Source organism: Microcaecilia unicolor, chromosome 3 (assembly GCF_901765095.1).
Source record: "Microcaecilia unicolor chromosome 3, aMicUni1.1, whole genome shotgun sequence".
NCBI classification, from domain to species: Eukaryota; Metazoa; Chordata; class Amphibia; order Gymnophiona; family Siphonopidae; genus Microcaecilia; species Microcaecilia unicolor.
In genome coordinates, this window is record NC_044033.1 from 487700623 (window position 1) to 487717608 (window position 16986).

General features: G+C 41.6%; 1 protein-coding gene across 1 annotated transcript in view; it reads left to right on the top strand.

Annotated features, from left to right (window-relative positions):
* The window catches only part of TTK (TTK protein kinase), a 171754-nt gene that overhangs the window by 72446 nt on the left and 82322 nt on the right, over positions 1–16986 (top strand). Inside the window, exons 7-10 of the mRNA XM_030199069.1 lie at positions 1181–1238; positions 1330–1421; positions 7283–7355; positions 9067–9190. Of these exons, the coding sequence (XP_030054929.1) occupies positions 1181–1238; positions 1330–1421; positions 7283–7355; positions 9067–9190 (347 nt within the window). The remainder of the gene's footprint in view (positions 1–1180; positions 1239–1329; positions 1422–7282; positions 7356–9066; positions 9191–16986) is intronic.

Below are 16986 nucleotides of genomic sequence, written 5' to 3' on the forward strand. Positions count from 1 at the left end.
AAATCTAAACCCCTCATCCTTGCACCATCGTCTGAATTACTCATTGACACTGCGGAGCTCTGCCTGTCTCTTGGGTCCTGCGCATTGAATGGGTAGCATTTCCAAAAATGCTACCCAGGAGGATCTGGATTTCATCTTTCTACCTAAGAGCTTAAACTTGTCTTCTCCCGAGCTCTCTTGAATTCAGATATTGTTTCCATCTCCACCACTTCCACCAGTAGGCCATTCCTTGAACTCGCCACCCTTTCCATGAAGAAGTATTTCCTCAGGTTACTTCTGTATCTATCACCTTCATCCTATGCCGTCTCATTTCAGAGCTTCCTTTCAATTGGAAGAGACTTGCCTCCTGGGCATTTATGCCATATAGGTATTTAAATGTTTCTATCATATCTCCCCTCCTTCCTTTCTTCCAAAGAATGCATATTGAGATTGTTGAGGTTGTTGCAGTATCTGCCTGTGTTTATACCTTTTATCCTTTAGTAATTGTTTTGTAATCTAGCTAAATTTGCAGAGGGCCCCTTCAGGGGATTTTTGATCTTTCATATACAATTTGTGTTTTATTCTTTGGCTTACCCATACTGACAAGTTCCAGGCTGTATAATTCCTTATATCAGTGATATCACTGGATGCGTTCAGCTTCTCTGTCTCCATCTGCTTATAGGGGGACATAATCCACTGGTCTAGACTAGCTAGTAGAAATCAGGGAAAGAAAATTATCAGATCTTATACTGGGACAAATAAGAAAATAAGTGCAGGCACATTTGATACAAATTTTATTAGATAAATGGCTACTTTAGAAGTAAAGTATATTGGTTTTAAACATTAAACACGGGGTATGACTGTACATACATAAAATATTCCTGGGTTTTAAATGGTATATAGTGGAGGAGTGGCCTAGTGGTTAGGGTGGTGGACTTTGGTCCTGGGGAACTGAGGAACTGAGTTTGATTCCCACTTCAGGCACAGGCAGCTCCTTGTGACTCTGGGCAAGTCACTTAACCCTCCGTTGCCCCAGGTACAAATAAGTACCTGTATACAATATGTAAGCTGCATTGAGCCTGCCATGAGTGGGAAAGCGTGGGGTACAAATGTAACAAAAATAAAATAAATCTAACTTTAACACGTTCTAAAAATCCACCAACTAGAAATTTTATTTTTGAACATTTTTTTCTAATTCTAGGGAGAAGACTGGCTCTCTTGAAAAGTTTGCAGCTGTGAGCAGATCCTCCCCTAACATGGTACTGAATACAATGGGCTTATAAGGTTTACCATACTTTTCCTTGAAATGGCACCAACTTGACATCACTGTTTTTCCCCCTTCATATATAGATCTTTTCATTTGGGAGAGTTCCTCTTCGGTCTGTATTATCTCCTATGACATCCAATCTGAGTACAGATGCTGAGAACCCAAGTGTTAGGAGGTATTGATGTTTTGTTCTAGTCTTAATTTATTAATATTGTTCTCCACCAGTATAGAGAACATTGTGGTCATTTGGTTTTTAACCACATAAAATTTGAGCTTAATGAAAATGAATAGCCTTGAGCCCCAATACAGTACAAGTCCTGATCTTTAACTGTTGATTGGGCATTTGCCCAAGCTGTTTTCACTGCTTTTGGGGTATTGGCGTTCTTCTGAATATATCAAGACTTACAACATTTTTTTTTAGTTGCATAGTTGATAAATGTATTAGACTGTGCAACCTTAAAATATGTTAAAATGGATTATATTGTAGACTCTCTAGTTCCTCGTGTACAAGGGTTTTGCTGAAGAGGGGAAGGGGGAATTGTATGCTATTTTGTCCACATTCTGAAAGACATGTTTGATATTTCTCCAGTGGCATTTGTGAAGTGGACATAAAATAATGCACATAAAAGCTTTCTAATTGTCTAACAGACCAGTCCAGAACATATTGGGCAGGAACATGTGCTGTTTTACAAGACCCAAGATGAGGGCCCCTATGTGTTTGCTCGGCATTGTCTTTGCAGGGAATAGGAGAGTGGGCTATGGGTGGGCCTGGGCTTCAGGGCACTGCTTTATTTTTTTTTTGTTCCTCAGCTATTGTACTGTTCATACATTTCCTTTCTCCTGCTTCAGTCTCAGGGGATCCATTTGGTGCAGCCTGGAAAGAGTTGTCCCCAACTGAGAGATTAGAGACATAAAGAAACTTAGGTGTGAGTGGCCAGGGAACTAGGAGAATGTTAGAGGGAAGTTGGGAGTGCTGGTAGGCTGTCGGCTTTTCTCCCTCAAGAAGAGCTTGGAGAATGAGTAGCTTCCTACTGGTTAGAAGGATGGACCAATCTGTGGTCTTTGAGGGAAGAGCTCCAGGCCATGGATGACCAAGCCATGATGGCTATGTGCATAGTGGAAAATCATCTGTGGGACTCAAGCATGTGGGATCCAATTGTGGAGGGGTTATGGAAGTGCTCCATGTTTTTCCCAGTATATCAGTCAATGCAGGCCTTGATTTGTGCAGAACAGGACACTCCAGTCTCAGGGTAGGCAAGGCAATCGATAAGTTCTATCTTTTGGGCCTAACTGAGATGGGTTTCTCTCTTTTGAACCCCACTTACCTTGACCATTTAGCGCTTCTTTGTTTTCTGTCTTTTAACCAGTTGTTAATCCACAGTAGGACACTGCCTCCTATCCCATAACTTTTTAATCTTCTCAAGAGTTGTTTATGAGGTACTTTTGTCAAATGTTTTCTGAAAATCAAAATACACAACATCAACTGGCTCACCTTTATCCACATGTTTATTCACCTCTTCGAAAAGAAATATAGCAAACTGGTGAAGCAAGATTTCCCTTGTTTAAATCTATGTTGACTTTGTTGCATTAATCCATGCCTATATATATGTTGAGTAATTTTGTTCTTTATAATAGTCTGTGTCATTTTTCCCAGCACAAATATCAGACTTACCATTCTATAATTTTTCATGTTATCATCGGAACCCTTTTGAATAACTGGTGAAAGGTTGGCTACCACTCTCCAGTCTTCAAGTACTACACTGGACATTAAGGATGTTAGACATTACTACTAATAGATCTGCATTTTCATGTTTTAATTCTTTCAGTTCTCTGGTGTTTGTACCATCCGGTCCAGGTGATTTGCTTCTCTTTTTAGTTTCTCAAGTTTGCCCAGTTAGATCTTCCATGTTTACAGAGATTTGTTTCAATTCCTCCAGCTCATCACAGTTAAATACCATTTCTGGCATGGGTATCTCCTCAACATCTTCTTCAGTGAAGACTGAAGTAAAGCATTTAGTGACTCTTACTCCTTAATCATCTAGTGGTCCAACTCATTCTTTTACCAACTTCTTGCTTGAAATGTACCTTAAAATTATGATGTGTGAGAATCACGTGATGCAGTAGAGAGAGTGAGAGGTGGTTTCCCTGTTCTCTGAGGCCCCGAAGCTCTCCACAAACTAAAGAATCTTTGTAACCTCCTGACTTTGGATATCTCTGCCCATTTTAGCGCTCCTAGTACAAATGGACAAATTTATAGCGACGCCTGTGGAAAAAATGACGGGCAAAGGAGCAAAGCCTCCAGGGAGTGCTAGGAGCTCTTTGCACCATGTTCTAGATAAAGGGTCTGTGGGCGAAGGAGGTCGCTTGCCTGGAATCTGAATTGGCCAGATGAATGGTAGTGAAAGTCTCAGCCCTCTCTTTTCTGTGATTGAGGAACTAGGAGGCAGATGTTGCATATAAGTCCAGGATTAGCACACTTCAGTTTTTGGGCAAGCTTCTTTTCAGAGAGGATTTAGAGACATTGATCAAGGAGCTAGAGGAGGCCAAGACCCAGCGTTTACTGGAGGACAGGCCTATGCAGGCTTTGAAATCTGGCTCTGGAAATCAATGTTTTCAGATCTGAGGTGATATCACTTGGTAAGGGGTCCTGCCAGTATCCATTTTTTGCAGTTAAATCATTCTTTCGGGCTGACGAGAAGTCCTGATCAGCAGGTCAAAGGCTCCCAGTGATGGACTGAGGGTCCCCTCCTTGGGAGAGGAAAGAAGGCAGTCTGTCTAATTTTCTCAGAGTGCACCTAGGTCATATGAGCAGGCTATGTTCTGGAGATTTTGCACCCAGATTGTTTTACTGCATCTTTCTGCTTAGTACCAGCCAAGAGAGTGACCTTTCATGATCCTTTGGGTAATCTATTATGCCTGAAAGTGATGGTTCCAGTATCCAGGAATGAGTGGGGCCAACGCTGTTGTTCTATTTACTTTGTGTTCCTGAAAAAGGAAGGATAATTTTTGCTGATCTTGGATCTCAAGGGGGGGGGGGGGGGGGTCAGTTCTGTGCGTTCTTTGTCATATGGAATTCTATGTGTAATTGTGGTAGTGCAGCAGGGGAAGATGTGACATTACTAGACCTCAAGGAAGCTTATCAACATATTTATATTTGAAAGACTCATCTCTGTTTCCACAGGTTTTCTGTCCTGGATGACTGTTAACCATCTTATCAAAGATAACACTTTCTACCATACAGGCTGACTGTATTTGTATTACCAAAATACTATTTGATAGAGTACAGAAAAATTCAAGAGAAAAAAGCCTCAGAATCCTTCCTCCATTTCTGTGTTTAAGGAAGAAATGATGGTATAGGTTGAAATCACTTCATAGGCATAAAAAAACCCCTTGGAACAAGTCTGTTAAACTCTAATCGAACTAGCTTTTAAGGATCCAAATAAAAAAAAAGTTATATGAACAAAAATCATTTAAAAACTTCAAGCTGCTTCCATATTAGACACACATTGACCATGGCTAAAGGGGTTTTTTATGCCTATGAAGTGATTTCGCCTGATACATTCCTACCATCATTTCTTCCTTAAACACGGAAGCGGAGGAAGGGTTCTGAGACTTTTTTCCCTTGGATAAGTACCGTCAGCCTGTATTGTAGACAGATTTATCTTTGATAAGATTGTATTTTTGTCTCCTCCTTTCTCTGAATTTATCTTTAACTTTGTGTTACCAATATCAGGTCTTGTTGTTGGGGTTTTTTTTTTTTGCCACAACCCCATGCACCTTTTGCAAGGTGTTGAATGTGGTAGAGGCAATTCTACTTAAGGCAGAGATAACTGTTACACTCATACCTGGACAACTGGCTCATCAGGGCAAAGTCAAAACATGAGGGCAAGCATTCATTCCACTATGGAGTTGTTGCAGACCCTGGTATGGATGATCAGCTTTGAGAAAAAGCAACAGGCTCATTTTGATATGAGAAAAGGGAAGATCTTCATAGACTGGTCAAGCTGCAGAGCCAAATGAGGGTGTTGCTCAAGACCAAGTGGCCCCTGGCCTTGATATCCCGCTTAGGGTCATACCATCAAAGCGGTGTACAAAAATCAAAAGGAGCATAATGGTACAATAATATATACAAACAACACAAAACCAAGGAAATTATGAGCAACAAGGACAAATACACAAAACTCTGTTGTAGTTCAACAGGCTGTCATTCGCACTTAGATAAGCAAGAATCAACAATTGAAGGCTGCATGGAACAGGTGAGCTTTAAGCATAGCTTTAAACTCAAGGAGAGAGACCACTGTTCGCAGAGCTAGCAGCAAGGCATTCCACAAAGTGGGGCCCATTACATTAGGTGTGATTAGGTACACAAAGGCATGTATGAGGCCGTTGCATAGATTATTATTGTAGTGGTGGTACCCTCAGGTGCATAGTTAGGATACTCATTTCCCATGAAGTTGCAGGCCAGTGACAGCCTAGTGTGGTGGCTAAATGCCAGGAATCTGGCCAAAGGAAGGGATCTAGAGTTGTCTTGACTAATTAGAACCTGATGAGCCAGAGAGCACCTTGCCTGGATCTGGTGCTGATCTGCTGCTAAGTTTGTATGGTCAAAGAATCATCTGGATATTATAGTAATTCAGTGGAAGTAGTAGGCCTTTGAGTTAGATATTCAGGGCATGGTGGTCAGAATTCTGTTTGACAATGCCCATGGCAGTGGCTTACACCAATTGTCAAGGGGGAACAAAGTTCAGTGGTCTTCTGTGTATTTGGGTCGCGCCTCATTCTTTTTTTTGTGTGTGTTGGTAGCGCATATTTCCGGTTCATTGAATGATGAAGCAAATTTCTCGAGCAAACATTTTTTGGATCCTGGAAATTGGTATTGTCAAAGGGAAGCCTTATTTCTGTTTAGCCCCCCCCCCCCTTTCCCAAATCCCTGGAAAGGATACTACTATTACTACTACTAATCGTTTTTATAGCGCTACTAGTCGTATGCAGCGCTGTACACTTGATCATGAAGAGACAGTCCTTGCTCGACACAGTTTACAATCTAATTAGGACAGACAAACCGCACAAATAAGGGAATTACTAAGGTGGGAATGATTAAACATGGGTACTGAACAAGTGATTAAAGGTTAGGAGTTAAAAGCAGGATAATCAGTGGAAGGCTGTATGGGCTAAACCTACAGGGAGTGATTCTCCCTGGATTCACTCTTTTACACTTTAAATCTTATTTGTTCTAAGAGTTATACTCTGAATCAATTTATAAAAGAAATTTCTTTTTAAAAATTTTTTTATTTTAGACACCAATCAGATAAAGCCAATTACATTGCAATTTCATAAAACGTATATTCTGTGACAAGGTCGCTGATCAGCTTTACTAAAGTTCCCCCCCCCCCCTTTTTTTCTTTAGCCTTATTTTATACCCTTCTTTCTTTCACTTCAAGCTGCATTTGTGCAAAGTTCAGCATTTGCTGACCCCCTCCCACCTTTCCTTGTTTCTGCTGAATCTGCAGTTAATTACTTATTTCTTCAGTCTACCCACTTTTCTTGTTTGTCTACTTTCTCAGTTCCATTCCTTCAGAAATGCTAGTTTCACATTCCATTCTTATCTCTGAGCTGCACTTTATACCCTAGAGTCTATAGTCCATCTTCTGCTGATGTCTTGATTTATCAGTTTTCCCTGGTAGGCTACTGTTGTTATCACACAATCTCCTAATGAAACAAAGCTTGCCAAACTCTGCTTCACTCAAGGGTTAAAGAATACACAGATTCCATTTTTCATAACAAGCAATTTGTCATATGCACAGAGATTTCTACATCTCTCAAGGACCAGTGGGGTCTTGGTGACATGGCTTCCTCCATGCAGGGTAATTGCAAGGGACCTCAATCAGGCCTTGCAAAAGGATGGATGTTCCTGTCCGATATGTTCTAAACTGGTCTGGTGGAAGTCAAAGAAAACTAGTAGGTAAGAATTTTTGCTTGTCGCAGCTGGCTAGTGAATAACAAACTTAAAATGTTTTTTTTTTTTTTAAATAAAAGGCAAACCCCTGCGTCCTCCTTTCCTAAGCCAAAGCAAAGTGAAGATGACTCGTGTGATATGGGTAAATTAAAGGTAATGTGAAATTTTTGCTTTGCTTTTAGAAATTCTAGAAATCATTAATACCATTACTTTCAAACTAGTTGACACCTCTATTGCTAAGGTTAAAATTAGCAATTAAAAAAAATCTTTTCAATTAAAAACTCTGATTGCAGTTAATTTTATTTTGAATCACTATCATGTGTAGGGAGTTGAATATCAAAGGCAGGGGGTTAGATTGGCCCACCCCTACCCTCTGCACCAATTGGTGGTCCAGTGTAGTGGGTATAGGAGCAAATCTTTAGTTGCTCTTGCTCCTGTCCCCACCAGCTCTGTTCAAAATGATGGCCACAACCTTTGCCTAGATCCATATTTTATGGATCTGGGCAAACAATATTACATACATTATTTTTCCATACAGAGACTGGGAAGGGGAAAGGTGATGAGACTTGATATAGTGGTTACAGCCAAAGTGTTTTACATATTATGTACAGGTACTTGACTTGCCCAAAGTCACAAGGAGCTGCAGTGGGAATCGAACCCAGTTCCCCAGGTTCTCAGATCACTGCAATAACCATTAGGTTATTCCTCCACTCCAGTACTTTCCATAGCAAAGAGTTCTAGTTGGTGTCTAGACACTTGCTCATTAATTAATAAGCCATCTTGATTAAATGTCTCCCTTTAATCACCTGAATATAAAGTTCTACCAAAGAATGTGCAGAAACAAGAGAGGAGGGCACAGCAGGTGAAACACAATATGAAAAGTCACTTGTGTATACCTATCTAAGACTCCACAATGGATGATGACATCCACTTGTGAGATGAATGATGACCACCACCTAAAATATGACACTCGTTTGATAGAATATGCAAAGCAGAGTACTAGTTTAGAAGTATGTACATTTTTACTGTAGCAGCACACATTGGATTCATCAGCATGGTGTGCAGACCCTATCTTTCCCACAGAAATACAAGACATGCAGATTTATTGGAGCAGGCATGAAGACCTTCAGGGATAACCCTTATTCAGCATTGGTTCTGGAGAATCAGCTGCACTAAGGCAGGTGGATGATTGTTGGGGGAGGGTCTTAGGTATCAACTATCCATGTTCATTGCCCATCTTGTATTGTGGTTATCCCCATTGCTTAGTGTACCACAGGATTTCAGGAGGCCACAGCTGGTACTATCTGAGTAAGGACTTGGGGCACATAATCAAGCTACAAAGTAGTAAATGTAAAACATATCAGCGAAAATATTTCTTCACTTAACATGTAATTGGATTCTGGAATTCATTTCCAGAGAGTGTGGTGAGGGTAGTTGGTTTGGTGGGACTAGAGGTTTGGACGGGTTCCTACAGGAAAAGTCCATAGATCATTATTGGGATGGACTTAGGAGGGTCCTTTTGCTTGTTCCTGGGATAAGCAGCTTAGATTCTGTTTTTGCTGTTTTGGGATCTGGCCAGGTGCTTGTGACCTGGATTGGCTGCTGTTGGAAACAGGATGTTGGGCTCAATGGTCCTTCAGTCTGACCCAGTATGGCAATTCTTAGGTTCTTATGAATAGCTATAAAATAATGTCCACTTCTGTAAATAATAGCTACCTTTTGACTGTACTGTTCAGTGCTAACATGAATTTATCATATTGGTTTGGAGATTTTGTTAGATTTCCAAGCTTTCATTTGGTACATTATCTTTCTAGCTTTGCATAGACATGGAGTAAGTTTTTCTTTTCCTGTCATTTCTACTTAGTTTGCAAAAATTAGCAGCCCTGTAGAGTCATGGTTGCCAAATAAAGATGGTTTGGAAGCTGTGGCTGATTTAAGTATCCCACTGAATGGAATGGAATATACTCCAGCATCTGCAAGAAGATCAGGTAATTGCAGCTATCAGTCTTTTAAACTTGTGTTGAAGAAAATTGCATAAGCTATTAATCTTAGTTACTAGGGCTTTACGGTGGCAGTGCTACAAGTGGGTATCTCCTTGTTGGGTACTTTAATGCCATGGAGGAGCTCCTATTTTATAATTATATCTAGATTCCCCGAGTCCATTATAGAATAAAAGTGTAAACTGGCATTGGCATGCCTTAATGCTTTAGATGCCCAGAGTTACAGCAGCTTTTAGAGCTGGCATAACTGTGTGTGCTGAAAAGCAGCAAGACTGCATGTAACTTACAGTACTCTAAAAATTGCATGCAAAACTAGGAGATAAGCTCATGCTCAATCCATGTGTATGCCCCTCTTGCATTTGTAAACTATAGCACTTATCACTATTCTATAAGGGTGCACATAGGGCGCTTACGTGCCAAGTGTTTGTGCGTGTATGTAAAGGGGTGCATAACCTCAGGTGGCTGTTTATAGAATTGCTCTTATATAATGTTTCTCCATATATGTAGTCACTGTTATACAGCATTTCTTTTGTTCCTTTATAAATCTCAATTTTCTTTTCCATGACAAACATGAGTAACAACTTTGTTTTGACAAATGACACATGCTTGCAACAACTGACATTTCCAGTTTTATTTGTGCAGGTCATTTAATTACCTGACATATATTTTTTCTTTACCTATACTTAATAAAAGGCCCTTTTTACTAAGCTGTGCTATAGATGTTCCAAAAATTTGCACGTGCTAATTCTAGAGACACCCATAGGAATATATGGGTGTCTGTAGTGTTAGTGTGCACTAAAAAGCTAAAACATTGGCATGCCTACAGCACAGCTTAGTTAAAGGGCCCAAAAGTAATTGCATTTTTTAAATTCATACTGACTACTTTTTCTTATGACTAAGAGGCTCATTTTCAAAGCACTTAGCCTCCCAAAGTTCCATAGAAACCTATGGAACTTAGCCTCCCAAAGTGCTTTGAAAATATGCCTCTTGGTTTCCTTTCTCTGTATTTGTCTGAAAGTATTCTGTTAACAGTTTCACCATACAATTTTATACTTTTGAGTATACTGTAGGTTTTGTTGTTCTGTGCCAGAATGTTGTTCTGTGCCAGAAAAATATCTGCTAAAACTTTTTAAAATTAGATCTGGTGGGGAGGAAGTGACGTCAACCCTGGAGATGGCTGCTTAATCTGTAAGCTCTGCCATCCCAGGAGCAGAATTGAGCCTTCCCTCACGTAAAATTGTGGAATTTACTCCCCAGAGCAGACGAAAGAGAGAGTTGAACATGGCAGCGAAGAAAAAGCTTGCTAAATTTAAATTCGGGACCGAAAAAGCGAGCGCGAGCAAGGGAGCGGGACTCAGGCCACGCGAAGCAAAGATGGCCGCCGCCGAAAGTGAATCAGACCCCGAGGAACAGTTGGAAAGTGAGTCGGAGCTCAGCAAACGGGACTTCGCCCATTGGTTTAAAGAACTCAAAACAGAGATGGTGTCCACTCGACGCAGTATACAATCCGCTGTAGCGGAGCTGCATGAAGAAATAAAAGAGATAGGCACCCGGCTGGCGGAAAATGAGGAGAAGACGGAGGTTCTAACGACGGAATTGCGGGAAGTCCGAGGGTCCCTTAAAGATGAACAACAATCTCGAGCAGACTTGGAACTAACGATAGAGGACCTGGAGAATCGCACAAGGAGGTGTAATCTGCGATTCCGAGGCATCCCAGAAGAAGAGCAATTTCAGAATCTGGAACAGGTGGTGAAAGAGATCTGCACCTTTTTGCTTCAACAAGATGCTAACATGGCAGAAGGCCAGTGGAAGGAACCAGTGGAACTGGAGCGAGCACATAGAAGCCTTGGCTCGCAGAGGGGCGGATTGCCCAGGGACATAGTAGCTTGTTTCCACCAGTTTCCAGTAAAAGGAAAGATATGGAAGAGAGCACGAGAAATGGGTGAGATCACTTAGAAATCGGTAAAAGTCAAGATATTTCAAGACTTAGCACGAAAAACACTGCAAAGAAGGAGGGACTTTAAAGAAGTTACCAATTATCTCCAAAAAGCTGGTTTGAGGTATCGCTGGCTGTTCCCGTTTGGATTACAAATTACAGTTGGTAATAATACCCGTCGCCTTCAATCTCATCTGGGAGCATGGAAAGTACTGCGAGAGATGGGGTGCACAGATGTTCCGAGAGAAGATGAAACTGAGCAGCAACCCCAACGCAACCCTTCACTTTTGTGAAGAGGGACCACCTCCGCCATTCTCCAATCCCTCGGAACCTCTCCCGTCTCCAAGGATTTATTAAACAAATCTTTAAGAGGACCCGCCAGAACCTCTCTGAGTTCCCTCAGTATTCTGGGGTGGATCCCGTCCGGCCCCATGGCTTTGTCCACCTTTAGCTTTCCAAGTTGTTCATACACACTCTCTTCCGTGAACGGTGCTCTATCCACTTCGTTTTCAGGTGTACTTTTGCCAGTCCCTCTCGGTCCTTCCCCAGGATTTTCTTCAGTAAAAACAGAACAAAAGTATCTATTTAGCAAATTGGCTTTTTCTTCATCATTTTCTACATAGCGTTTTGCTGTATCTTTTAGTCTCACAATCCCCTTTTTAGTCTTTCTCCTTTCACAAAAACTTCTTCAGGTATATTAGTGAAAGGAGAAAGACTAAAAAGGGGATTGTGAGCCGGTGATGGGAGGCGGGACTGGTGGTTGGGAGGCGGGAAATACTGCTGCACAGACTTATACGGTCTGTGCCCTGAAAAAGACAGGTACAAATCAAGGTAAGGTATACACATATGAGTTATCGTGGGCAGACTAGATGGACCGTGCAGGTCTTTTTCTGCCGTCATCTACTATGTTACTATGTAGAATGACAGACGGTAGAAGGGAGGAGAAGTCGCCTATCGCCCCAGACTGAGAGAGGAGATGGGGGAACAACAGAGGATACCTGAACCTGTACAAGACTGAGTATGAAATTAGTCGGAGTTTCTTATAGAAGCTGGAGAGGGAATAACTTGGGGTGACAGGACAGGAACATTAAAGTGAATCAAATCTGGGGGAGTATAAACCAATGTTAATACTAAGGGGGGGAGGGGTAAATGGGTGCAAGATTGGGCGATGTAGCACTTCCTGGCGGGCAAAACTGGCACGAAAGGCAGTAAGCCTGTTGATGGGGGGATTAGGAGGAGGGGAGGGGTGGGTGGGGGATTCAAGGGGGGGCAAGGGGGGGGAGACTACAAATAGGGACGTGGAATGTCAATGAACTAAACAATCCGGGCAAGAGAAGTATTATTTTTCGGAAATTAAACTGGGATATAGTTATGCTACAAGAGACCCACATTAAGAAACAGGATGAATCTTTAATAATGAATAAGGGATTTGGGGGAAGGGGTTGCTCTGGCTGATTCTAGGGGGAATAAAACAGGAGGGCTGGTGATTTATGTGAAAGAACACCTGAAATTTACCACTGAGTCGATATACAGGGATAAAGAAGGGAGATGCCTAGCTATTAAAGGGAAGATGAATAATCAGCGCGTTACCTTAGTGAATGTATATGCCCCGAATGTGGGACAAGAAAAGTTCTTCGAAGCTATCAGGGAGGGCTTGATTCCTTTTGCAGAAGGGGTAGTGTTGATGGGCGGTGACTTTAACCATGCAGATGGGTCACTCGACCATTCCAATCAGCAGGAGAAAGGGAGAGAGTATATTGGGCGCCAATTTCATAAATTGATGCGAGAACTAGACCTGATCGATATATGGAGATTGAAGCATCCAAGCCAGAGGCAATACACACATTATGCGCATGTGCAAGGAACATACGCAAGAATTGATGCACTCTGGGGGAGTAGGAGTATATGGGGAGATGTGAAAGAGGCAGAGATTGAGAGCATACATGCCTCTGATCATGCCCCAGTTTGGACTGTAATAAAAGGAATGGGTAAACAGGATAGCAAGCAAATTTGGAGACTCAATGAATCACTGTTAGATGGGGAGGCAGATTGTCAGGAAGTGCGGGAAACCATTAAAGAATATTTAGAAATTAATGACACAGGGGAAGTTTCGGAGGGGGTATTGTGGGATGCTCTAAAAGCGGTAGTGAGAGGAGTACTAATTCGGAAGGGGGCATATAAGAAAAAGGAGAGAGCAATTCCTGAACTTTTACAAGGCCCTCTATAAAAAAGAAACAGTGGCCCCTAAAGAGGAGATTAGGGTTTTTCTACAGAACCTAGTCTTACAGCGAGTGACGGCTCAGCAGAGAGAATTGCTTGAAGCAACTATAACATTGAATGAGGTATTAAGAGTCATTAAAGGCCTTAAGGGAGGGAAATCCCCAGGATTAGACGGATTCACAGCCAAATATTACAAAATCTTCCAAGGTGAGCTAGGGCCGCTGCTGGTCTGGTTGGGGAATGCCTGCTTTGTGGATAAGAGTTTACCAACCAGTATGCAAGAAGCAGGGATATCGGTATTGTTAAAACCTGGGAGGGATCCCACATTATGTGAGTCATATCGCCCGATATCCCTGTTGAATATAGATGTCAAAATTCTTGCCAAAGTTTTGGCAGATAGGTTGAGCGGGGTTTTGCCATCCCTTACACACGAAGATCAATCGGGTTTTATCAGAAACAGGCAGGTGGCGGATAATATTAGGAGAGCCCTTAATCTGATCTGGGGAGCCCAGAGAAGGGAAGACTCTATGACACTGCTTGCAGTGGACGCGGAAAAAGCATTTGATAAGAGTTGAATGGGAGTACTTATGGGAAGTAATGACAGAAATGGGAATGGGAAGATCTTTTATAGGATGGGTGAAAAGGCTGTATGAACATCCAGTGGCTAGGATTAAGGTAAACGGGGGATGGTCAAACCTATTTGATATCCAACGTGGAACGAGACAGGGATGCCCTCTGTCCCAGTTACTGTTTGCCATCTCTATCGAACCCTTAGCACAGCGAATTAGAGAATTAAAAGAAGTAAAAGTGATCCGAATGGGGGGGAGGGAACACAAGATTGCATTATTTGCTGCTGATTTATTATTTTATGTAGGGACACCCTTGTTAACAATACCGACGCTCATTCAGGAATTGAGCTCATTTGGGAGAATGTCAGGATTCAGGGTAAATTTTGATAAGTCGGAACTTATGGGGATCACGATAACTAAACAGGAGATGGAACAATTGAAGAAGAACACTGTTTTTCGTTGGACAGGCTCGAGCTTTAGATACTTAGGCATACAAATTCCGAGAGATCTTAACATGTTATATCAGATTAATTATGTACCATTAATTGCAGCCATTCGGAAAGATCTCAGTAAATGGAAGACAGGCTGGCTCTCGTGGTGGGGCCGCATAGCGGCTGTCAAAATGAACATACTCCCACGGTTACTATTTTTATTCCAAACTTTGCCAATTTTGGTCCCTAAGGGGGAGTTACAGAAAATACAATCAGAATTGGGGGAATTTATTTGGGGAGGTCATCAAGCACGGTTGTCAAGGAAAATAAAGTGAGGTACAGTGGAGCAGGGGGGAAGGGGTATGCCAAATGTCGTATGGTATTATTGGGCAGCACAGCTCAAGCAAATTGGAACTTGGAGCAAGGTGGATTTCTCTTCTGTGACACGGCTAGAGCAGATCTTTGTGCAAGAGGGACGATTAGATACACTGTTATGGGGATCTTCCTCAGAGGCCACTTATAGAAATTTGACATTGAATCCATTTGTTTCCCATTTGTCCCGATTATGGGGCAGACTCAAAAGGAAGTTGAGGGGCCCACAAGATAGATCAACATATGCTTGGATAACCCAGGAATCAGGTTTTTCAGGGGGTCAGGAGAATAAGATATTCAAAACCTGGTTTGATAAAGGATTGATTATATTTCGGGAACTAACAGTAGATGGACAACTCAAAACTTTTCAAGTCTTAAGACAAGAATACGATCTGCCCGAGATTGACCTGTATGCTTATCTCCAAGTCAAAAGTTATATGATAAAGGAACATTGGCATAAAGGGGACTGGTTAGAGAATGAAAAATTTGAGAATCAATGGGGGGCAATCACTGAGGGAAGTAAAGGAATCTCAAAGCTATATGAACACATCAGGGGTACAGGATTTATAAAATTACCGTATATGAAAGCCTGGGAACAAGATCTTAAAACTGAGTTCAGGGAGAGTGAATGGAAAAGAATGTGTCTGGAAGTCAAAAAAGCATCAGTATGCGTACTAATTAAGGAGAATGCCTATAAGGTTATGAGCCGTTGGTACTACACCCCAGACAGAATAAAAGCAATGTACCCTGAGGCTACGGATGTATGCTGGTGATGTGAGCGAGAGAAGGGAACATACTTTCATATAAGGTGGGAATGCTTGATTATAAAGGGGTTTTGGGAGCTACTCAGGGGACTCATAACTCTAGCGATTGGAGATCAATTTCCATGTGATCCCAAATGGTGTCTACTTGGCTATGGGAATAAAGGTGGGAAGAAATGGCAATGTAGAATAAAAAGGATTTGCCTAGCAGCAGCAAAAACAAGCATAGCAATAAAATGGAAACAGAAGAAGGGTCCCACGGGGCAGGATTGGAAGGAAAAATTAAGACTAATGATGGGTTTGGAAAAATTGACAGATAAACGTCAGGGAAAATATAAATCACAAGCAGAAGAATGGATACAGCTGGGGAAAATTCTGGGAGGAGATGAAGGGGAATAGATATAGCCGCTTATAGGGGGGTAGGGAAGGGAGGTTAGATTGTGGAAGGTGCAAAGAGAGAGGGGGGAAGGGAGGGGAGGGGGGAGGAGGGTGGGGGGGGAAAATGGATATAAAAATAGATGTTGACATAGTTTGTATGTTGATGATTTTGAAAATGTTCAAGATACTAAGTCTCCCTGTGATTGTTATTTTGACTGTACAATAAAAAATTTTAAATTAAAAAAAAAAATTAGATCTGGTGCTACTCATCCTATTGGTGAATATTCATTGGCCCATTAAAAGGATTTAGTGCACAAGTTTTTATGGCTGATGTACTACAATAATTTGACTTTTAAATGCACTTTCTAAGCAGTTCATAGAAAAATTGAAAAGAATTTTAGACTAGGAAGATGGTTCTTCATTTATCTCTAGTATAAAAAGTGATGATCCAGAAGATCTCGCCATATCCTGTTTTGGGATGTACTGTGTATTCCTGCACCCTTTTATTTAAAGACTCACATTTTGTAGATTCATATGTAGGTTTTTAGTGGAACCACCACAGGTGTTTCATGGTTGCTAGGAGTTATCCTGTTGAGGAAAATCTCCAGTCATTTAAAATAAAATTCTCTGAACATTCATGTGAGTATACACTCCAGTTAGACCCCCTTGGTTTGGGAGATTATGATTGATACTGCTAGAGCCCAGCATTATTCCTATACAATTTTGTACAGGTACAAAAATACCTGTGTATAATAAACCACTTTGGTTGTACCACAGAAAGGCGGTGTATCAAGAATGTAATAGTAATTGTAATTTCCATATCATCAAGCTGATCAATCCATAGACTGGTGGGTTGTGTCCATCTACCAGCAGGTGGAGATAGAGAGCAATCCTTTTGCCTCCCTATATGTGGTCATGTGCTGCCGGAAACTCCCCAGTATGTTCTCTATCTCAGCAGGTGGTGGTCACACACAGCAGCAGCTCTGGCTAGGCCTCCAAGCCTAATTTTTAGGTTTTGTTGAGTGCCTGGGGTTGAGGGCTCTTCTTGAGCAAGTGCAAACCTGGTGGCGCCAGGTCCCTCCTTTTCTCCCCCCTCCCGCTGGCTCCGTTAAAAAAA